The 24,687-nt window shown below is 40.6% G+C and overlaps 1 protein-coding gene across 1 annotated transcript in view; it reads right to left on the bottom strand.

Annotated features, from left to right (window-relative positions):
• LOC126092046 (protein unc-80 homolog) overlaps positions 1-24,687 on the bottom strand; it is a 1,190,994-nt gene that overhangs the window by 833,824 nt on the left and 332,483 nt on the right. The window contains exon 7 of the mRNA XM_049907452.1: positions 19,759-19,924. Within this exon, the coding sequence (XP_049763409.1) occupies positions 19,759-19,924 (166 nt within the window). The remainder of the gene's footprint in view (positions 1-19,758; positions 19,925-24,687) is intronic.

The following is a 24,687-nucleotide window of genomic DNA, read 5'->3' as shown; positions in this document are numbered from 1 at the left end:
GCCAGAGTGAGCGTCTGTGGTGTAAAGTGTATTACAGTTCTTGTTTCATTCCTTATGGTAAGTCTATGCGATAAACTGTGTGAATACCTTGCAATGCATGCTCTGTAGCAGTGCAGGCACACTGCACATTTGGAGTTCCATGTATGGGTTCATGAAGTATTTATTGTTGATCGGAAGTGATAGTTAAGGTCATCAGATTTAAACCAGAAAAAATTGTCGTTTTGAAGGTTTCAGAGAACGGTAAGGAATTGCTAACGCCGGTGTTAGAAAACATCTACAGTTAAATGCTATTGCAAAAATTTAGAACTATATTAATGAACATGTGCACTTCATAAACAACCTTCTGACATGTTAGACCTATATGACGAACAAAGCTCAAATTTATATCGTTGACAGTCGGTTTGAATCTTTTCAGGACCTATTTTACAGTGAAGCACCTTGCATTTGCAAAGCAGAAATCCATGATATTAACTTAATTTACTAAGTCGAAATCGGACGAAGATTGATGTTTAAAGGCATTCTTCAGATTTCGCATCAGAAATTTTTACTAGCAGTTTGCAACTCCATTAATTAAATTGGAAAATAAAAGGTTGTAGTCAGCGGCTTCTACCGTGATTCGAACTTATAGTACAAGCACTGCAACGCACAAGGGAACCTCTGAGCTAACGACACACTGGCGGCCAGAGGCGGACTGTAGTCACTGCGATGTTGCCTGAGCCTCAAAACGCAACCTTAAACACACAAACAGAGGAGGTGGAGATTACTGTTTTAACGTCCCGTCGACAACGATGTCATTAGAGACGGAGCACAAGCTCGGATTAGGGAAGGATGTGGAAGGAAATCGGCCGTGCCCTTCCTAAGGAACCATCCCGGCATTTGCCTGAAGCGATTTAGGGAAATCATTGAAAACCTAAATCAGGATGGCCGGGCGCGGGATTGCACCGTCGTCCTCCCGAATGCACACACAAACAGGTGTTACTTATGTGAAGAACGCCGTTCTTGGAGTCCAGAAATTAAATATACTTTCTAATTGTGTCATCTTGCAGTGGATTATATCGTACGAGTCTTCGATGTGGAAAACGAATGTCAAGTGAATTTAGCGAGGTAACGCCGACCTACACCCGGAAGTAAATGCACTATCAGAGTGTTGACAAATACTTGCTACGACGCTGCCATTTCTCGGCTCTCTGACGAGGCAGCTCTTCAGCGAAATGCTTGCCGTGATTCTCCGATACGGTTCTTCAGAGTGGAGACGCGCGCGCACGTTTGGTTTTTATGCGGCGTTCTCCCCTGATGGTTTCTGACGTCGCCTTGTGGGCTATGTATACATATGAGACATTCAATTATCATTAATCCAGAATATTACAAGTTTCAGCTTCCGGCGTGGAAGAGGGCTGTTGACGCCGACATTATATCATTTTAACATAGGGAAAGCAAAACGGATCATTCAATGTTTCTCATTCAACATAAAGCATGTGAGATAAATTTCCGTAACGTTCATAATCATCTAAAATTACAAATGAAGTAAAAATACACCGGAAGCTTATTCGAATTGAATATAATGTAAGATACCAAACGCTTTGCACCTCGATGTCGAATTTGTCCACTTGCAATCGTTTGCAGCATGCACATAGAATGTCATGATTACCACGAGAATGAAGAAATATGTTGGTAAGGATGGAAGCAAGAAGAGACGCAGTCAACAAATATTCTATTCCTCATGGCATTCATTTCATTTGACACGTAAGAAGAGGTAAAGCGGGAATTTACTTTCGTTAACACGAAAGATATGCCGCACATATTGATAACGAGGAAGTCTGCGTCTTCATACGTTTCCTCCTTGAAATCTGTATGCTCTATTATATACTAAGTAGCTCGATCATTGTTTCAGTAATGTTACCCTCTTGTTTGACCTCGTAACGATGAACATATTCCAAATGCATGTCTCTGCGTGAAAGTAGCTGTTCGAACCCTTCCTGGGTTGTTTTTTGTGTTTTATTGCTTGGAATTCCTGAAGCAGACCACTGTGCCTTCCCCCCTCGTGGGTTAGGTCTCAAAACTAAACCGCTTTGTATCCAATGGCATAATTTATTCATACTGCGTCAGCATAAGACTCTTGCGAGTGAGAGAATGACAATAACAATCGTAACAAGAACAAGCAAATAATGAATGATGTTTATTCCAACGCAGAACGAGAATGGCTTTAAATATAAAAATCTATATCTATATCCATATCTATTGATCTTTGAGTTGGCACAATGCAAATATATTCTTAGCATTTAGTTACTGAATTTAGTTCTGGATGTTTGCAGAGAAAAGGAAAAGTCGGTACTTCTCACTAGTGTAATATAATGTGAACCAGCAACTACCCTTTCCTTAGAACACGACTCAAGCAGGTCCTCAAGTAGGCACTGCTGCATTCTGTTCCCTGACATTGCTCTGATGACGGTTAATGCAGATAGTTCCGATTATGAAATACAAAACGTATTGCAGGTTAGTTCCTAGGATAGTAACATTAAATTTGCGTTGTAGACGGCACATGAATGTGACGACTATCCATATTACTCATCAATATAAAAAGACAATATTTTGGGAATTTAGCAGGATTACTCAAAATGAATTCTGAAATTGGGTGACTGACCGCACAGGTGCTAAACGTCGTCAAGAGTATACGATGTCCTAATCGCAATAGGAATATGAAGATCGTCTTTGACAGCTCGCAACTTTCACATTGCTATCTCCACCCTACTCCAGACAGCTCTCGGTGGAGTTGCACTACGTTGCCGATGTTATGGAAGGCCTTCAAACCGACAACAGACCACATATTGAAAAATACAAGCGAATTCTCTTGCAGCGTAAGCTTATTGTAACTATTCTAAAAATTATTGGAGAGGAACATTGTCCTATTCAAAAAAAGTAAAATGTTACACACTGTTGACGTCAAACGGACATTATCTATGTCCTGTCTTGTGTCCTACTCATCTATAATATCAAGTGTACTATGAAAATGATTATGTATAATGGATTATAAGGTAATGCATTGATACCAGATGGTGGGGGCCGGCCGATGTGGCTGTGCGGTTCTAGGCGCTTCAGTCTGGAACCGCGTGACCGCTACGGTCGCAGGTTCGAATCCTGCCTCGGGCATGGATGTGTGTGATGTCCTTAGGTTAGTTAGGTTTAAGTAGTTCTAAGTTCTAGGCGACTGATGACCTTAGAAGTTAAGTCCCATAGTGCTCAGAGCCATTTGAACCATTTGAACTATTTAACACAAAATGACATTAAAAATTTAAGTTATTCACGAGCAGCTAGTTGAGAATATGTATGAACATTAAATGACACGACGAACCGTCTTGTTCTGCATATGGATTCAAACCCAGCTCATGCAGACTAAGCAAAGATTTCATGACTGACGGAAAGTAACAGTCATTCCTGATTAGGCATACAGAGAGTGATATACCTCGATTTTAGACAGTATCAGTTAGCAAATATCAACTTTAAATTGCATAACGCAAACATTTTTAACAGACGTGAATTCCTACCCAGCATATATTGTCCCTGTTAACGAACTACGAGAGATGTTAAATATTGCTTCTTCACAAGTAACTTACTTGAAATGCCGTGAGGTTAAGCTGTGTGTTGGACACGGATTCGAACCCGGAACCTAATCGGATTGCTATCGAAGCACAGTCAAATGTGACATATCGGAATTTCGCGGCAGTAACTAGATGTTTTAACTGAAATGACGAGACGAAACATTAATTTTTTCCTTCCCAGGACTCCAACCCGGCACCTATCGCTGTTATATTCTAGAGAAAACTAACGTTAAATATGGGTTTGTTGCACCAGCAGTGACATGTGAGCATGTTTGAACTGAAATAATATGACGAAGAGTTCAGCGCTCACTGGGAATAGAGCCCCACACATATCGTTGTTGACTACACACAAAGAGACGTCAGCTACCGAATTTTTCTCCACCAGCTGCTCAGAATAGCATCTTGAACTTACAGTCATCTCGCAAATAGTTCTGTGTCTCACTGGGAGTTAAAAACGTCAGATATCGTTAGTGTTGACAGCGAATGAAAATACATTAAAAATCAAAATTATTATCCACCAGCAGATAGGTGTTCTCATGCTAGAGCTTGATAATACATAATTAAATCTTTAGTGCTGGGCCAGGATTCGATCCCATTCACGCATAATATGTGAAGGTGTTGAGGAATCTGCAGTTTTGAACAAACAACAAATTGTAGCCGAGCTGTATTGCCACGAAGGGATCAAATTCCGCGTTAAGGGCAGTCTGAGTTGCATTCCCAGTTCAGAACCAATTTTATCGACATACAGAAGCTCAAATAAAAGATGGAATAAGTGTCCTGTGACCATACACAGCGTTTGTGTCGTCACTTGAAATAAATAACTAGTATAAGAAAGGTTACTGGTGATAGAGTTTCTACATGTCGCCACTCCAGACTTTATTGTGGTTCAACCTACCGTCTACTTGGTAAAGAAGGAATATAATCTTTAATGTGAATTTTCAGACCACGCAGCCATTATATCTCCTTCACTTGGTGTAGCCAGGAGAGAATGGAATCTGTCTCTCCCTATCTAAAATCATTGACAGAAGTGGGAATCGAACCCAGACCATAGGTATAACAACCTACCATCCATCCAACAGACCACGAAATCCTCTTCTCTGAGAGTCATTTTTCTATCGTAACGCAGTTGCGCCACACTGGATGAGAATTCTGACACACAGGCTCCCTGTAGTAATTTGCAGCATGTTCAGTAAATTCATTTACTTGGTTGACCGAATCACCATGAACTAGCTGCCTCGGCTACCCAGTGCATACATTCGACTATTTTAAATAAAATCACGTTACTGCCACCTACACACAACTGCCAACATTGTAGGATGCAGAAGTTTAAATAGGAAGTGTTCCTTTCCACTTGAGCTATTCTATTGCGCTATCTGTTACTAGAAAACGTCGTTCAGTCCAAAAGAAAAGCTGTAACTGTTTGTTTCTCAGAAGTCAAGACCTGGCCATATGCATAATCTCACAGTGCTGTGGAATCCAAAAGTTCTGGAGGAATAGTTGCCGAGCTCTGGAGCTGTTGTAGCTACGTGTCAGCTTGTAGCATAGATAAGAGGTCGCGAGTTCGAATACATTCAGTGCTACATTTTTTAAAACGCAATTCTGCTCTCTGCTGAAGTTATCAATCTAATGGAACTTTGAACAAAATTCCCTTCACTTCTCAAACCAAAGTAGTCGCATGTGGAAAAAGGACTAACTACTGTGACATTTTGTTCTATTCAGGTTTAATAGACAGCAGGCAGCAGATGCATCTCGAAGATGTGCAGGGAGAGCGCATTGTGCCATAATATGTCAGAAAAGTATTTTCTACATTAGCCGTTGTGTGGTAGTGATATTTTATTCTTCTTCAAACTTTGATTGACAGCTTTAACTCAGAACAAATTTTCTACATGCATGTAATCAATAAACTGCATGTGCATCGTCAGACTGTCATAGGTAACATCAGAGAATTCGCATATATCATTGATGATTAATTTCTCTCTCATGTTTACTATTGTTTTAACAACACTAAAGGAAACCTTACGAAAATTGTGCACTGTATTATAAGAAATGAAATAAAACTAACCATGATAACCTTACGACGAAAGTATCTGCACACAAGCATGCCTCTATCGACACGAATTAGTAAAATACTACTCACTTAGATTTTGATTGGGTCTGTGTTTAATTGGTATGCTGTGTCATACTCAAGAGGTATGCAAATGTGGCATTTCATAAATATAGTTATGTATTCCTAGAAACCCAAAATTCGCTTGTCAGCAGCGGAAAGAGGCGTTACCTGTTGTGCAGCATTGTAAGTTTTTCAACATTGCACTATGAGCTGAAAGCATTTTCTTGCGATTTCCTTATTGATGTTTGATCTGACTGCTTGTAGCTCTTTCACAGAAGGGATAAAAACGTCTCAGTCAGTGAGACTGGAACTGCGAACTGTAACAGACGCTGTTTCACAGGTCAGCACGTTACCACAGAGCTGGCGAGGAGGTATGGGTCTCAGCTTTCTATTACGATGGCAATAGTAACTAGAACTCGTAAACCACTATTTAAAGGTTGAGATTAGTTGCGATTTCCACCTGCAACGACTTTCCTGGGCTGAAAACCGTAAATTTTCAATCTTTTGTTACCCTTCAAGCTATAATAACTCAGATTATTCAATGGAAATGACAGGTAAAATCAAGTGAACTTTGAGGCTTAATTCCGTGCGCACCAGGAAGTAACTCGTCGATCACAGAGTTGCCAAACATACGTTGCCTTGTTGCCAAATCTCAGTTACAGTACCAGCAGGAAGAAGACGAACCGATGTGATCCTACAGCGGTCTGGGAAGTGACCATAGCTGGTGTCTCCAAGTCGCGGCTGCTACGGCCTGGGATACGTAATGCATCTGATTCGCTTTCTGTAACTAGGTTTAGGAACTGGAGCGTAGTTACTAATAATACTCAGAACTGACTGCAAACTGAGCCTCATAAATCAGTAACTCTCATTGTTGTTTTTATATTTCTTTCGTAAGTGCACTCAAAACTAAGAAAGTCATTCACAGGCGTTTTCGTGCCTCGCTGATAGTCGAGCACAACATACAAATAAAAATAAAAAAGAATGTGTGTGTGTGTGTGTGTGTGTGTGTGTGTGTGTCAGAGAGAGAGAGAGAGAGAGAGAGAGAGAGAGAAAGAGAGAAATAAAAAGCAATGAGAGAGAGTGTAAAAAATTGTTGTAAAGAAATTGAATCATGGTATTTAAAGAAATCTTTCATTAAAATGACACGTTCCACATCATTACGAAATGTCGTATTCATGATCTATGGAACAAGAGTTAATCTAATGTAATCTAATCTAATCTAATCACATCATATTGATGATTAGCCATGAAGAGTCATGAATTACCGAAATTTTTGCCAATACCAGTAACCAAATCTAAACTTGAAAATAAAAGACGACAATTTTTGTAATAAACCGTGACTCCTATCAAGACCCTTTCATCCCTGTTATCTCACCACGAAAGATGTCTGATATACCTCCATTCTGAAGTAACAAAGTGTGCATGCATTTAAAGATGAAGTGCATGATGTGAAGTTCTGTGACGGAGATACGAACCCAACACGTAATCCGATTGTTAACTAAGAAAAATCAAATGTTACGTATCGGTTTTTCTTACGAGCCGCTAGGTGTCTGAATCTAAAATAAGGATACAAACTTTTGTGCCTAAGCGACAATCGAACTGCACACCTACCGTGCATCCACGAATATAGCTTAAGTATCAGTTGCTTACTCATGAACAGTAAGATGTGTGCGTGTTTGACCAGAAATAACGACACCTGTTGCGATTGTTGGCAACACATGAACAGACATTGAAACTGCGTGTTAATTTTCACTAGCAGGTGGGTGTGCACTTGATAAAGCTAGAAATGAAATTATGAATATTTTTGTACTGGATCAGGTTTCAGACCCACATACTTACCTTTGGAGGAGACCTAGAGAAGATTGCAGTCTTGGGACAAGGAACGAAATGACTGAACTATACTGTTCCGAGAGATTCAGATCCTCGAAAGAGGAGATACGAATTCGAATCACAGTCCAGCACAAAATTTTTAAACGTCTCTAGTTCAATCAAGTACAAGTAAAATAAGAGCCCTCTCCCTTTAAATGGCTATCGGTTCATCAAATAAAATAAAATTTTCTAGTGTAAGTAAGCTTACTGGCGACTGTATTTCTTTTTACCATGACTTCCGCTGTGTCATTTCCCAACGTAAACCGGCTCTGCCCAGTTGGTAACGAAGGAACGTGATGTTTAATGCGGATTCTGGATTATAACGTCTTTCTCTTGAGGTTACCAGAGGTAAAATAAATCTGTTTGTGCCTCTTAAAAGTAAATGCCTGAACCCACGCATTGCACCTGTGATAGCTCGTTCCACCAGACCATTGTGGCCACATTACCCAGCCCCAGGAGTGTGCTGTAACGGATGATGTGCTTAGCTTACAAAATTAGTCATGGTGGAAAAAATGCGAGTCTATTAAATGGTCAAGTAGAAGCAAGCTTCTGATGCAGAGATTATGCTATTCTCATGTCAGCAGGATGTAAAGACTCTTCTAGGCATCATAGGCTGGATGTGAAGCCATTTTGATTTTTCACAAATTCAGCAAATTTCTTAGTTCGAGAAAACCCACTGTGAAGTGTGAAGTTGCCGGATAATTCGATTATTACTGTTATTATTACTATCATTTTATTCATACCGCTGATGGAATACGACCGTAGTCTTGAGGTAAAACGCGAGACCAGCTAATATGACGTCTGGCGACCGAAAGCACATATCGACAAAATTTTTATCGCCCCTTTCCTCTCGGTGCTGAAGCTATGAGTGTAATTCAAGCGAATCTACAATATCATATTAGCTGGTCTCACGTTTAACCTCAAGACCACGGTCGTAGTCAAGAGTAATGTACTAAGACTGGAGTCAAGACTTCCTCTGGGAAGTGCCGCAGTCGACATGTTGCTAGATCGAGCATATTGCCAGACATAGAATTCTGAGAGGAGCATGACTGTATTGTCCACCTTACGTGAACGACTCGGCGGTCAATTTTTTGTTCTGAGACTGTATCTACAACACATATTGCACGCTTAAGACCCAGAAGAATTTAAAAAAAAAAGTAGTTTATGAGAGCAACGTTAACCATAGCGTTCGAAGTATTCATAGTATTGTATACGTGTGTGTAAACACCTTCCAATGACCACTCAAGAAAAACAAGGATACACAGTCTAGCTTCAATATTATAAATACGCCTCAGTTTGTGGATGGACTCAGACTTAGGTTGATAATAATTGTGAAAATATAGCAGCACTGTACCCATTGGTGTTAAACTCGTTTTCAACCAATGATTCCCACAGCTACAGGGATACTACTTGTGATACCTCTTAGACAAAATACTTAAGCAGTGTTATCAGACGAAAAGATCAACCTGACACAAACTGTGGGAAGTTTGTTTAACAACCTTCGTACCTGGATATTCAGGTTTTTCCTATTTGAGATATCTGTGAACGTTGCTGCTTACGACGATTTAAGCAGAAACTAAATTCCCTCAGCTTCGACAATGTTTAAAGAAATCGTCTTATCGGCACTAAATCGTGGTTTGTGAATTGTTTACTGGCCGTACTCTTCCGTATTTTGCCGGTTGGAAGGCGAAAGCTTACTGACAAATTTCACACAGAAATTACTGTTACAGTGTACTTATGGAGCCAAATGAGTCAATTGCGTATTTTCTGGTGAGAAAGAGCACTGGCAAACAGTCTTCGCTACATTAGGTTATTTAAACTGGTGTCACTCTGAGCTAGAATTTATGGTCAGCGACTAAGTGTAAGGTCAACGTTTCGGATGCGAGTTTTGCGACTGTGAAATACTTTTATACATTATAGAAGCGAATATTAAATTTGCACTAATATTGCGAAAATTTTGTACTTGGACAGCTTAGAATGAAAATACTTCTGTTTATTGCAAAGGGAAACAATAGATTTTCTAAAACACTGTCTGTCATACACTACTTGAAACAGGTCATGTCGACCAAATCATGTGGAAGAGCTAACAGCAACGTATATCGGAAGGCAGTAAGATCTCTTGCCTTTTGGTTTGTCAGTACTCGATAGCCATTTCTAGGCGAAAGTAAATGAAGAAAGGCAGTGCGTTTTGGTTACGAAGTAACGTCTTCATCAATTACTTTAGTTTTAATGTAATCTACGAGTAATTGCTGGTGTTTGATATTAACATGAAAAGGATTCCGTAGACAGGGAAAGAACCTGTTCTTGGGAAACTACTTCTATAGTGACCAAAAGGCACTAAATGATGTTCAAGCACTTGTGTTACAGCAGCAGTATGAGTAAAATGATATTAATAATAACAGTAATAATCGAATTATCCGGCAACTTCACACTTCACAGTGGATTTTCTCGAACTAAGAAATTTGCTGAATTTGTGAAAAAACAAAATGGCTTCACATCCAGCCTATGATGCCTAGAAGAGTCTTTACATCCTGCTGACATGAGAATAGCATAATCTCTGCATCAGAAGCTTGCTTCTACTTGACCATTTAATAGACTCGCATTTTTTCCACCATGACTAATTTTGCAAGCTAGGCACATCATCCGTTACAGCACACTCCTGGGGCTGGGTAATGTGGCCACAATGGTCTGGTGGAACGAGCTATCACAGGTGCAATGCGTGGGTTCAGGCATTTACTTTTAAGAGGCACAAACAGATTTATTTTACCTCTGGTAACCTCAAGAGAAAGACGTTATAATCCAGAATCCGCATTAAACATCACGTTCCTTCATTACCAACTGGGCAGAGCTAGTTTACGTTGGGAAATGACACAGCGGAAGTCATGGTAAAAAGAAATACAGTCGCCAGTAAGCTTACTTACACTAGAAAATTTTATTTTATTTGATGAACCGATAGCCATTTAAAGGGACAGGGCTCTTATTTTAATTGTACTTGATTGAACTAGAGACGTTTAAAAATTTTGTGCTGGACTGTGATTCGAATTCGTATCTCCTCTTTCGAGGATCTGAATCTCTCGGAACAGTATAGTTCAGTCATTTTGTTCCTTTTCTCAAGACTGCAATCTTCTCTAGGTCTCCTCCAAAGGTAAGTATGTGGGTCTGAAACCTGATCCAGTACAAAAATATTCATAATTTCATTTCTAGCTTTATCAAGTGCACACCCACCTGCTAGTGAAAATTAACACGCAATTTCAATGTCTGTTCATGTGTTGCCAACAATCGCAACAGGTGTCGTTATTTCTGGTCAAACACGCACACATCTTACTGTTCATGAGTAAGCAACTGATACTTAAGCTATATTCGTGGATGCACGGTAGGTGTGCAGTTCGATTGTCGCTTAGGCACAAAAGTTTGTATCCTTATTTTAGATTCAGACACCTAGCGGCTCGTAAGAAAAACCGATACGTAACATTTGATTTTTCTTAGTTAACAATCGGATTACGTGTTGGGTTCGTATCTCCGTCACAGAACTTCACATCATGCACTTCATCTTTAAATGCATGCACACTTTGTTACTTCAGAATGGAGGTATATCAGACATCTTTCGTGGTGAGATAACAGGGATGAAAGGGTCTTGATAGGAGTCACGGTTTATTACAAAAATTGTCGTCTTTTATTTTCAAGTTTAGATTTGGTTACTGGTATTGGCAAAAATTTCGGTAATTCATGACTCTTCATGGCTAATCATCAATATGATGTGATTAGATTAGATTAGATTACATTAGATTAACTCTTGTTCCATAGATCATGAATACGACATTTCGTAATGATGTGGAACGTGTCATTTTAATGAAAGATTTCTTTAAATACCATGATTCAATTTCTTTACAACAATTTTTTACACTCTCTCTCATTGCTTTTTATTTCTCTCTTTCTCTCTCTCTCTCTCTCTCTCTCTCTCTCTCTCTGACACACACACACACACACACACACACACACACACACATTCTTTTTTATTTTTATTTGTATGTTGTGCTCGACTATCAGCGAGGCACGAAAACGCCTGTGAATGACTTTCTTAGTTTTGAGTGCACTTACGAAAGAAATATAAAAACAACAATGAGAGTTACTGATTTATGAGGCTCAGTTTGCAGTCAGTTCTGAGTATTATTAGTAACTACGCTCCAGTTCCTAAACCTAGTTACAGAAAGCGAATCAGATGCATTACGTATCCCAGGCCGTAGCAGCCGCGACTTGGAGACACCAGCTATGGTCACTTCCCAGACCGCTGTAGGATCACATCGGTTCGTCTTCTTCCTGCTGGTACTGTAACTGAGATTTGGCAACAAGGCAACGTATGTTTGGCAACTCTGTGATCGACGAGTTACTTCCTGGTGCGCACGGAATTAAGCCTCAAAGTTCGCTTGATTTTACCTGTCATTTCCATTGAATAATCTGAGTTATTATAGCTTGAAGGGTAACAAAAGATTGAAAATTTACGGTTTTCAGCCCAGGAAAGTCGTTGCAGGTGGAAATCGCAACTAATCTCAACCTTTAAATAGTGGTTTACGAGTTCTAGTTACTATTGCCGTCGTAATAGAAAGCTGAGACCCATACCTCCTCGCCAGCTCTGTGGTAACGTGCTGACCTGTGAAACAGCGTCTGTTACGGTTCGCAGTTCCAGTCTCACTGACTGAGACGTTTTTATCCCTTCTGTGAAAGAGCTACAAGCAGTCAGATCAAACATCAATAAGGAAATCGCAAGAAAATGCTTTCAGCTCATAGTGCAATGTTGAAAAACTTACAATGCTGCACAACAGGTAACGCCTCTTTCCGCTGCTGACAAGCGAATTTTGGGTTTCTAGGAATACATAACTATATTTATGAAATGCCACATTTGCATACCTCTTGAGTATGACACAGCATACCAATTAAACACAGACCCAATCAAAATCTAAGTGAGTAGTATTTTACTAATTCGTGTCGATAGAGGCATGCTTGTGTGCAGATACTTTCGTCGTAAGGTTATCATAGTTAGTTTTATTTCATTTCTTATAATACAGTGCACAACTTTCGTAAGGTTTCCTTTAGTGTTGTTAAAACAATAGTAAACATGAGAGAGAAATTAATCATCAACGATATATGCGAATTCTCTGATGTTACCTATGACAGTCTGACAATGCACATGCAGTTTATTGATTACATGCATGTAGAAAATTTGTTCTGAGTTAAAGTTGTCAATCAAAGTTTGAAGAAGAATAAAATATCACTACCACACGACGGCTAATGTAGAAAATACTTTTCTGACATATTATGGCACAATGCGCTCTCCCTGCACATCTTCGAGATGCATCTGCTGCCTGCTGTCTATTAAACCTGAATAGAACAAAATGTCACAGTAGTTAGTCCTTTTTCCACATGCGACTACTTTGGTTTGAGAAGTGAAGGGAATTTTGTTCAAAGTTCCATTAGATTGATAACTTCAGCAGAGAGCAGAATTGCGTTTTAAAAAATGTAGCACTGAATGTATTCGAACTCGCGACCTCTTATCTATGCTACAAGCTGACACGTAGCTACAACAGCTCCAGAGCTCGGCAACTATTCCTCCAGAACTTTTGGATTCCACAGCACTGTGAGATTATGCATATGGCCAGGTCTTGACTTCTGAGAAACAAACAGTTACAGCTTTTCTTTTGGACTGAACGACGTTTTCTAGTAACAGATAGCGCAATAGAATAGCTCAAGTGGAAAGGAACACTTCCTATTTAAACTTCTGCATCCTACAATGTTGGCAGTTGTGTGTAGGTGGCAGTAACGTGATTTTATTTAAAATAGTCGAATGTATGCACTGGGTAGCCGAGGCAGCTAGTTCATGGTGATTCGGTCAACCAAGTAAATGAATTTACTGAACATGCTGCAAATTACTACAGGGAGCCTGTGTGTCAGAATTCTCATCCAGTGTGGCGCAACTGCGTTACGATAGAAAAATGACTCGCAGAGAAGAGGATTTCGTGGTCTGTTGGACGGATGGTAGGTTGTTATACCTATGGTTGTGGGTTCGATTCCCACTTCTGTCAATGATTTTAGATAGGGAGAGACAGATTCCATTCTCTCCTGGCTACACCAAGTGAAGGAGATATAATGGCTGCGTGGTCTGAAAATTCACATTAAAGATTATATTCCTTCTTTACCAAGTAGACGGTAGGTTGAACCACAATAAAGTCTGGAGTGGCGACATGTAGAAACTCTATCACCAGTAACCTTTTCTTATACTAGTTATTTATTTCAAGTGACGACACAAACGCTATGTATGGTCACAGGACACTTATTCCATCTTTTATTTGAGCTTCTGTATGTCGATAAAATTGGTTCTGAACTGGGAATGCAACTCAGACCGCCCTTAACGCGGAATTTGATTCCTTCGTGGCAATACAGCTCGGCTACAATTTGTTGTTTGTTCAAAACTGCAGATTCCTCAATACCTTCACATATTATGCATGAATGGGATCGAATCCTGGCCCGGCACTAAAGATTTAATTATGTATTATCAAGCTCTAGCATGAGAACACCTATCTGCTGGTGGATAATAATTTTGATTTTTAATGTATTTTCATTCGCTGTCAACACTAACGATATCTGACGTTTTTAACTCCCAGTGAGACACAGAACTATTTGCGAGATGACTGTAAGTTCAAGATGCTACTCTGAGCAGCTGGTGGAGAAAAATTCGGTAGCTGACGTCTCTTTGTGTGTAGTCAACAACGATATGTGTGGGGCTCTATTCCCAGTGAGCGCTGAACTCTTCGTCATATTATTTCAGTTCAAACATGCTCACATGTCACTGCTGGTGCAACAAACCCATATTTAACGTTAGTTTTCTCTAGAATATAACAGCGATAGGTGCCGGGTTGGAGTCCTGGGAAGGAAAAAATTAATGTTTCGTCTCGTCATTTCAGTTAAAACATCTAGTTACTGCCGCGAAATTCCGATATGTCACATTTGACTGTGCTTCGATAGCAATCCGATTAGGTTCCGGGTTCGAATCCGTGTCCAACACACAGCTTTACCTCACGGCATTTCAAGTAAGTTACTTGTGAAGAAGCAATATTTAACATCTCTCGTAGTTCGTTAACAGGGACAATATATGCTGGGTAGGAATTCGCGTCTGTTAAAAATGTTTGCGTTATGCAATTTAAAGTTGATATTTGCTAACTGATACTATCTAAAAACGAGGTATATCACTCTCTGTATGCCTAATCAGGAATGACTGTTACTTTCCGTCAGTCACGAAATCTTTGCTTAGTCTGCATGAGCTGGGTTTGAATCCTTATGCAGAACAAGACGGTTCGTCGTGTCATTTAATGTTCATACATATTCTCAACTAGCTGCTCGTGAATAACTTAAATTTTTAATGTCATTTTGTGTTAAATAGTTCAAATGGTTCAAATGGCTCTGAGCACTATGGGACTTAACTTCTAAGGTCATCAGTCCCCTAGAACTTAGAACTACTTAAACCTAACTAACCTAAGGACATCACACACATCCATGCCCGAGGCAGGATTCGAACCTGCGACCGTAGCGGTCACGCGGTTCCAGACTGAAGCGCCTAGAACCGCACGGCCACATCGGCCGGCCCCCACCATCTGGTATCAATGCATTACCTTATAATCCATTATATATAATCATTTTCATAGTACACTTGATATTATAGATGAGTAGGACACAAGACAGGACAAAGATAATGTCCATTTGACGTCAACAGTGTGTAACATTTTACTTTTTTTGAATAGGACAATGTTCCTCTCCAATAATTTTTAGATTAGTTACAATAAGCTTACGCTGCAAGAGAATTCGCTTGTATTTTTCAATATGTGGTCTGTTGTCGGTTTGAAGGCCTTCCATAACATCGGCAACGTAGTGCAACTCCACCGAGAGCTGTCTGGAGTAGGGTGGAGATAGCAATGTGAAAGTTGCGAGCTGTCGAAGACGATCTTCATATTCCTAATGCGATTAGGACATCGTATACTCTTGACGACGTTTAGCACCTGTGCGGTCAGTCACCCAATTTCAGAATTCATTTTGAGTAATCCTGCTAAATTCCCAAAATATTGTCTTTTTATATTGATGAGTAATATGGATAGTCGTCACATTCATGTGCCGTCTACAACGCAAATTTAATGTTACTATCCTAGGAACTAACCTGCAATACGTTTTGTATTTCATAATCGGAACTATCTGCATTAACCGTCATCAGAGCAATGTCAGGGAACAGAATGCAGCAGTGCCTACTTGAGGACCTGCTTGAGTCGTGTTCTAAGGAAAGGGTAGTTGCTGGTTCACATTATATTACACTAGCGAGAAGTACCGACTTTTCCTTTTCTCTGCAAACATCCAGAACTAAATTCAGTAACTAAATGCTAAGAATATATTTGCATTGTGCCAACTCAAAGATCAATAGATATGGATATAGATATAGATTTTTATATTTAAAGCCATTCTCGTTCTGCGTTGGAATAAACATCATTCATTATTTGCTTGTTCTTGTTACAATTGTTATTGTCATTCTCTCACTCGCAAGAGTCTTATGCTGACGCAGTATGAATAAATTATGCCATTGGATACAAAGCGGTTTAGTTTTGAGACCTAACCCACGAGGGGGGAAGGCACAGTGGTCTGCTTCAGGAATTCCAAGCAATAAAACACAAAAAACAACCCAGGAAGGGTTCGAACAGCTACTTTCACGCAGAGACATGCATTTGGAATATGTTCATCGTTACGAGGTCAAACAAGAGGGTAACATTACTGAAACAATGATCGAGCTACTTAGTATATAATAGAGCATACAGATTTCAAGGAGGAAACGTATGAAGACGCAGACTTCCTCGTTATCAATATGTGCGGCATATCTTTCGTGTTAACGAAAGTAAATTCCCGCTTTACCTCTTCTTACGTGTCAAATGAAATGAATGCCATGAGGAATAGAATATTTGTTGACTGCGTCTCTTCTTGCTTCCATCCTTACCAACATATTTCTTCATTCTCGTGGTAATCATGACATTCTATGTGCATGCTGCAAACGAATGCAAGTGGACAAATTCGACATCGAGGTGCAAAGCGTTTGGTATCTTACATTATATTCAATTCGAATAAGCTTCCGGTGTATTTTTACTTCATTTGTAATTTTAGATGATTATGAACGTTACGGAAATTTATCTCACATGCTTTATGTTGAATGAGAAACATTGAATGATCCGTTTTGCTTTCCCTACGTTGAAATGATATAATGTCGGCGTCAACAGCCTTCTTCCACGCCGGAAGCTGAAACTTGTATCATTCTGGATTAATGATAATTGAATGTCTCATATGTATACATAGCCCACAAGGCGACATCAGAAACCATCAGGGGAGAACGCTGCATAATAACCAAACGTGCGCGCGCGTCTCCACTCTGAAGAACCGTATCGGAGAATCACGGCAAGCATTTCGCTGAAGAGCTGCCTCATCAGAGAGCCGAGAAATGGCAGCGTCGTAGCAAGTATTTGTCAACACTCTGATAGTGCATTTACTTCCGGGTGTAGGTCGGCGTTACCTCGCTAAATTCACTTGACATTCGTTTTCCACATCGAAGACTCGTACGATATAATCCACTGCAAGATGACACAATTAGAAAGTATATTTAATTTCTGGACTCCAAGAACGGCGTTCTTCACATAAGTAACACCTGTTTGTGTGTGCATTCGGGAGGACGACGGTGCAATCCCGCGCCCGGCCATCCTGATTTAGGTTTTCAATGATTTCCCTAAATCGCTTCAGGCAAATGCCGGGATGGTTCCTTAGGAAGGGCACGGCCGATTTCCTTCCACATCCTTCCCTAATCCGAGCTTGTGCTCCGTCTCTAATGACATCGTTGTCGACGGGACGTTAAAACAGTAATCTCCACCTCCTCTGTTTGTGTGTTTAAGGTTGCGTTTTGAGGCTCAGGCAACATCGCAGTGACTACAGTCCGCCTCTGGCCGCCAGTGTGTCGTTAGCTCAGAGGTTCCCTTGTGCGTTGCAGTGCTTGTACTATAAGTTCGAATCACGGTAGAAGCCGCTGACTACAACCTTTTATTTTCCAATTTAATTAATGGAGTTGCAAACTGCTAGTAAAAATTTCTGATGCGAAATCTGAAGAATGCCTTTAAACATCAATCTTCGTCCGATTTCGACTTAGTAAATTAAGTTAATATCATGGATTTCTGCTTTGCAAATGCAAGGTGCTTCACTGTAAAATAGGTCCTGAAAAGATTCAAACCGACTGTCAACGATATAAATTTGAGCTTTGTTCGTCATATAGGTCTAACATGTCAGAAGGTTGTTTATGAAGTGCACATGTTCATTAATATAGTTCTAAATTTTTGCAATAGCATTTAACTGTAGATGTTTTCTAACACCGGCGTTAGCAATTCCTTACCGTTCTCTGAAACCTTCAAAACGACAATTTTTTCTGGTTTAAATCTGATGACCTTAACTATCACTTCCGATCAACAATAAATACTTCATGAACCCATACATGGAACTCCAAATGTGCAGTGTGCCTGCACTGCTACAGAGCATGCATTGCAAGGTATTCACACAGTTTATCGCATAGACTTACCATAAGGAATGAAACAAGAACTGTAATACACTTTACACCACAGACGCTCACTCTGGCTTGACGAAAACATCCAAACATTGACCAAAAGTTGCACAAATAATTAAGTTTGAAAGGAAAAGAAACGAGGTATGAAGCATTTATAAATTCATCGAATGTAGTGAGGTGGTTTAATTTCGTCCCAGTCTATAAAATTAATTTCGGGCCATACTCAGCTCTTGCCGATTACCCGCCTACTAATCAGGGCGTCTGTCTCCGTTGCCTTTGAGCGTGAATGGAAATTGTAGAAATTTTCTGTGGAGCAACATTTAATAATAAAGCGTTTTAAATCATCAAAAGCAATGAGCGGTAGCAGGCGCTTTCGATAAAGAACAGGGGAGTGCAGCGCCACTGCTGTCGCCACGGCCGCTGCCAGTAGCCAGCAAATGGATCCCGGAGCTTTGCCGCATACTCGTCCGGAGGAGGACAGTCTGCAGGAAATCTGCCGCAAAATCGTTACTAGATAAAATTTTGATATCGGTGTGTCACAAAGCGAAATAGATTGAATCTGCGCTACCATTACATTCACGTCTTCAGCATTCAGACAGAAGGGGCTATAAAAATATTTTATGCCAGCTGCTCTTGATCCACTGACATTATGAACAGAAACAACGCACGCTACCGCTAGACCACAGGCGTAATCAGCCTAGAGTCTCTCTATCTTGGGACAAGTTTTCCTCCAGGAAGTGCCGCAGTCTACAGTGTTGCCAGATTGTGCAGATAACCGGACTTAGAGAATTAGCGAGTTGGCCAGTTTTTTTGTCCCATGTCGCGATCAGCGCGGACTTAGCCTCTGAAGCGGCTGGCCGCCGGTCGAGTTTTATGTCAAAGAGTGTACCTTACATCCTACGACCACGGTCTACACTATTTCTTTGTTTCTGGGCAAAATAAAATATTAAAATAAAATCATTTAAACATCTTTAGTTCCATGTGGTTTCCTGTGAAGTTAGCTTTTTTCTTTCTTTCTTTCCTTTTCTTTCTTTCTTTCTTTTCTTTCTTTTGGAAGAATAAAAAAAAAAAAATGTTTTCATTGTTGTTATTTCCATGAGATATCTCTTGTTTACTTTTAAAACAATTATTTAATTCTGTGTGAGGTGTCTTGACTATCTGTAATATGGTCTGTTATTTTCTTGCATGGAATAAAGCACACAGCTAATTTTCTCTCTGTCCCACACCTCGATTGTCAAATACACACCAAGATTTTGTTTTCTTTCATGTCCCCCTATGATAATTCTATTATATGGTATTTACTGTTATATACCTCCTCTTCCAACTCTAATAACCTATCTTCAAGTCATAGTTTCTGAAATTTACTGACCTTAAACAAAAAGTAGTGGAAGCAGTTGTGTTTGTAATGGTTTTTCATATGAGATTAACTTAATATATGGCAATGCTTGGTAAGCACTAAGATTTGCACTGAATCCTGTTTCATATGGACTACCTTACACAAAAACATTAATCAATTACATACACCTTAAAAATATGAATATTAAGTTACATATAGTGTCACTTACTGTTATACATGGTATGGAAAATAAGTAGTAAAAGGGAGATGAATGATACACTCCTTTCTCATAGTCTGCATCAGCACATTCCTCTGCAGCATCCAAAATGATCCAATGCAGTGTGTAGAGAAGCTTCGTCTCAGCTTGTCCTAAATTCTGGAGATTTGTATCCTTCCTGTAACATTAAATTATCACTTGTGTAGATTTTCTCCACAACACATGAATTTCAGAGTTACATGCTTCAAACAATGGAAACTCCAGGTAAGAATATCAACAATATACGGAAAGACAGATTGCTGCTTACCATAATGAAGACACTTATAAGTTGCACACAGGCACAATTAAAAGACACATCCATAAAACTTTCGGCCACAGCTTTCATCAGTAAAACAGAGACACATGCCATTCATATGCACAAACAAGCACCCTTAATGTACAAGTGGCTGCAAACTCCAACATCTTGGACCAGAATGCAATTATCATGTGGGATGCTAGGAGCAATCTGTAGGTGGCGGGAAAGGGGAAGGAGTAGTAGTGTACAGGTGGGAAGAAAGGCAAACACTGCCTGATGGAGTGTGCAGGAACTAAAATGCCAACAGGTGCAGTGTCATGAGGTTGTGGGGAAGGGATGCGGGGGAAAAAAATGAGCAGAATAGGAAGAGAGTGGGGAAAGACAGGAGGAGACATTGACAGTGGTTGCCAAATAAACATGGGATATAAGAATGGGGTGGAGATGATAGGAGTGAGGGGTGTTAACTGTTGGGTGGAGGGTATGGGGACAGTAGTTACTGTATATTAAGGCTGTGATAAGTGCAGGAGTGAAGACTGTGCTGTAAGGATAACTCCCACCTGCGCAATTCAGAAAAGCTGGTGGTGGAGGGAAGGATCCAGATGTCTTTTGTAGTGAAGCAGCCACTGAAATCAAGTATGTTATGTCAGCTGCATGTTGGGCCACAGGATAGTCTACTTTGAGCTTGCCCACAGTTTGGCAGTGGCTTTTCATCTGGATGGGCAGGTGGTTGGTTGTCATATCAACATAAAAAGATGTGCAATGATTACAGCAGAGCTGGTAAATAACATGGCTGCTTTCACATGTGGCCTAGCCCCTGATGGAGTAGGATAAACCTGTGACAGGACTGGAATAGGAAGTGAATTCTGGGGAGCATGTAAAAGGTGGGTGTGCAGGGTGTCAGAAGAGAAATGGATTCAGTGAGATGTTCTGGGACGGGCCAAAGTCTTTAAGCAGGGGTTAGCGGTTGTGTTGGACTCCTGGGATGGGATCACTCTGAACAGAGTTTAAGGGGAAGGATTCAGATAATTGGCAGAAGCCTTCTGCCAAGTAGTCACTGTGATTCATAACAACAGTGTTGGAACCTTTGTCTGTAGGTACGATGATCAGGTCAGGATTTGTTTTGAGGTTGTGAGTGGCTGTTCTTTCTTCTACTGACAGGTTTGTGTTGTGTGAAAGGGACCTGGGGAGGAGTGTGAGGCTTAGTTGGAGGTAAGGACTTCCTAGAAGGTGACCAGTGGATGGTTAGGTAGGAGTGGGAAAGGATCGCGGTTGGATGGTGGTATGAACTGGAAGAGGCGGGGTTCTTTGTTTGAATTAAGAGTGGTTTTGGTTTGAGAGATTGGTGATAAAGAAGTGCTTCCACTGCAGAGATTGGGAGAGGGAGAGTAGTCTTTGACAAGTCCAACATGGCTAAATTTGGGTGTAGGGCTGAAGGGAGGTTTTTGGATAGGACTGAAGTTCCACGGAGCTGAGGATTTTGGTGGAAAGGTTGACAACACTCTTACAGGAAAATTTTAGCTCTGGATTCGGTGGGGAGTTGGTAGGGAGTTTTGGGGGATGTGGAAAGCTGAAAGGGGTCAGTTAGGTAGGTTTAATTGCTATGAGGGGTGGACGAGTAGAATCACTATAGGTACCATAGGGATTTGATACTGGTGCCCCGAGGTGGCAGAAGGATATCAAGCAGGTTGGTTAACTTATGGAGGTGGTGTCTGGAATGCCCCACCAAGTGTTGGAGAGCAATGGACTCAATTTCAAAGATGCGATGTATGGCGTAGGGATTGCATGGTACTAGTATCTTGCAGAGGGAGGAGAAAAGGTTCTGGGATTCCTGTGCCATGGAGATGTGTTTTTGCAGAACCATGTCTGTGAGGGCCAGGGATTGGTGGAATCTGAAAAGGTGTAGGTCTTTGTGGAAGGAGGGTGAGAATCTATGGTTTAGGGAGCATTTGAGAAACAGGATGTGGACTGGGTTTTAGCCAGGGAAAGGGGTTCTTTTCTGAATTGGTGCAGAAAGCTGGAGCAAAGGTCTTTTGTGGCAGGAATGGTGTAAAAGAAATGGGAATGATGCAGAAATGGGCAAAACAGGTTTTGATAGTTTGAGAGGAGCTGGATAAGTGAAAAGAAGCATAAAAATTCATAATGACACACAATACATAATGACATGCAGGAACATGCACACACATGGATATCTACATCTACATCTACATTTATACTCCGCAAGCCACCCAACGGTGTGTGGCGGAGGGCACTTTACGTGCCACTGTCATTATCTCCCTTTCCTGTTCCAGTCGCGTATGGTTCGCGGGAAGAACGACTGTCTGAAAGCCTCTGTGCGCGCTCTAATCTCTCTAATTTTACATTCGTGATCTCCTCGGGAGGTATAAGTAGGGGGAAGCAATATATTCGATACCTCATCCAGAAACGCACCCTCTCGAAACCTGGCGAGCAAGCTACACCGCGATGCAGAGCGCCTCTCTTGCAGAGTCTGCCACTTGAGTTTGTTAAACATCTCCGTAACGCTATCACGGTTACCAAATAACCCTGTGACGAAACGCGCCGCTCTTCTTTGGATCTTCTCTATCTCCTCCGTCAACCCGATCTGGTACGGATCCCACACTGATGAGCAATACTCAAGTATAGGTCGAACGAGTGTTTTGTAAGCCACCTCCTTTGTTGATGGACTACATTTTCTAAGGACTCTCCCAATGAATCTCAACCTGGTACCCGCCTTACCAAGAATTAATTTTATATGATCATTCCACTTCAAATCGTTCCGCACGCATACTCCCAGATATTTTACAGAAGTAACTGCTACCAGTGTTTGTTCCGCTATCATATAATCATACAATAAAGGATCCTTCTTTCTATGTATTCGCAATACATTACATTTGTCTATGTTAAGGGTCAGTTGCCACTCCCTGCACCAAGTGCCTATCCGCTGCAGATCTTCCTGCATTTCGCTACAATTTTCTAATGCTGCAACTTCTCTGTATACTACAGCATCATCCGCGAAAAGCCGCATGGAACTTCCGACACTATCTACTAGGTCATTTATATATATTGTGAAAAGCAATGGTCCCATAACACTCCCCTGTGGCACGCCAGAGGTTACTTTAACGTCTGTAGATGTCTCTCCATTGAGAACAACATGCTGTGTTCTGTTTGCTAAAAACTCTTCAATCCAGCCACACAGCTGGTCTGATATTCCGTAGGCTCTTACTTTGTTTATCAGGCGACAGTGCGGAACTGTATCGAACGCCTTCCGGAAGTCAAGGAAAATGGCATCTACCTGGGAGGCAGAGATATGTAAAAATACACACAAATATGTTAAAATCATACAAAGAATGTAGGAGAAAAGCAAAGATGAGGAACAGGAGTGTATGTGTGTTGCGATAAGTGAAGAGAGATGGAGGGGAACTTGTCAAAGACTTACGCCCCTTGTCCCGATCTCTGCAGTGGAAGCACTTCTTTGCCACCAATCCCTCAAACCAAAACCACATTAATTCCAACAAAGAATCTTGCCTCTTTCAGTTCCTGTTGTTGTTGTTGTTCTTGTTGTTGTCTTCAGTCCTGAGACTGGTTTGATGCAGCTCTCCATGCAACTCTATCCTGTGCAAGCTTCTTCATCTCCCAGTACCTACTGCAACCTACATCGTTCTGAATCTGCTTAGTGTATTCATCTCTTGGTCTCCCTCTACGATTTTTACCCTCCACACTGCCCTCCAATGCTAAATTTGTGATCCCTTGATGCCTCAGAACATATCCTACCAACCGGTCCCTTCTTCTTGTCAAGTTGTGCCACAAACTCCTCCCCAATTCTATTCAATATCTCCTCATTAGTTATGTGATCTATCCATCTAATCTTCAGCATTCTTCTATAGCACCACATTTCGAAATCTTCTATTCTCTTCTTGTCCAAACTATTTATTGTCCATGTTTCACTTCCATACATGGCTACACTCCATAGAAATATTTTCAGAAACGACTTCCTGACACTTAAATCTATACTTGATGTTAACAAATTTCTCTTCTTCAGAAACGCTTTCCTTGCAATTGCCAGTCTACATTTTATATCCTCTCTACTTCGACCATCATCAGTTATTTTGCTCCCCAAATAGCAAAACTCCTTTACTACTTTAAGTGTCTCATTTCCTAATCTAATTCCCTCAGCATCACCCGACTTAATTTGACTACATTCCATTATCCTCGTTTTGCTTTTGTTGATGTTCATCTTATATCCTCCTTTCAAGACATTGTCCATTCCATTCAACTGCTGTTCCAAGTCCTTTGCTGTCTCTGACAGAATTACAATGTCATCGGCGAACCTCAAAGTTTTTATTTCTTCTCCACGGACTTTAATACCCACTCCGAATTTTTCTATTGTTTCCTTTACTGCTTGCTCAATATATAGATTGAATAACATCGGCGACAGGCTACAACCCTGTCTCACTCCCTTCCCAACCGCTGTTTCCCTTTCATGCCCCTCGACTCTTATAACTGCCATCTGGTTTCTGTACAAATTGTAAATAGCCTTTCGCTCCCTGTATTTTACCTTTGCCACCTTCAGAAATTGAAAGAGAGTATTCCAGTCAACATTCTCAAAAGCTTTCTCTAAGTCTACAAATGCTAAAAACATAGGTTTGCCT

This window comes from Schistocerca cancellata, chromosome 7 (assembly GCF_023864275.1).
Source record: "Schistocerca cancellata isolate TAMUIC-IGC-003103 chromosome 7, iqSchCanc2.1, whole genome shotgun sequence".
Taxonomy (NCBI): Eukaryota; Metazoa; Arthropoda; class Insecta; order Orthoptera; family Acrididae; genus Schistocerca; species Schistocerca cancellata.
This window is presented reverse-complemented; position numbering and strand designations above follow the sequence as displayed.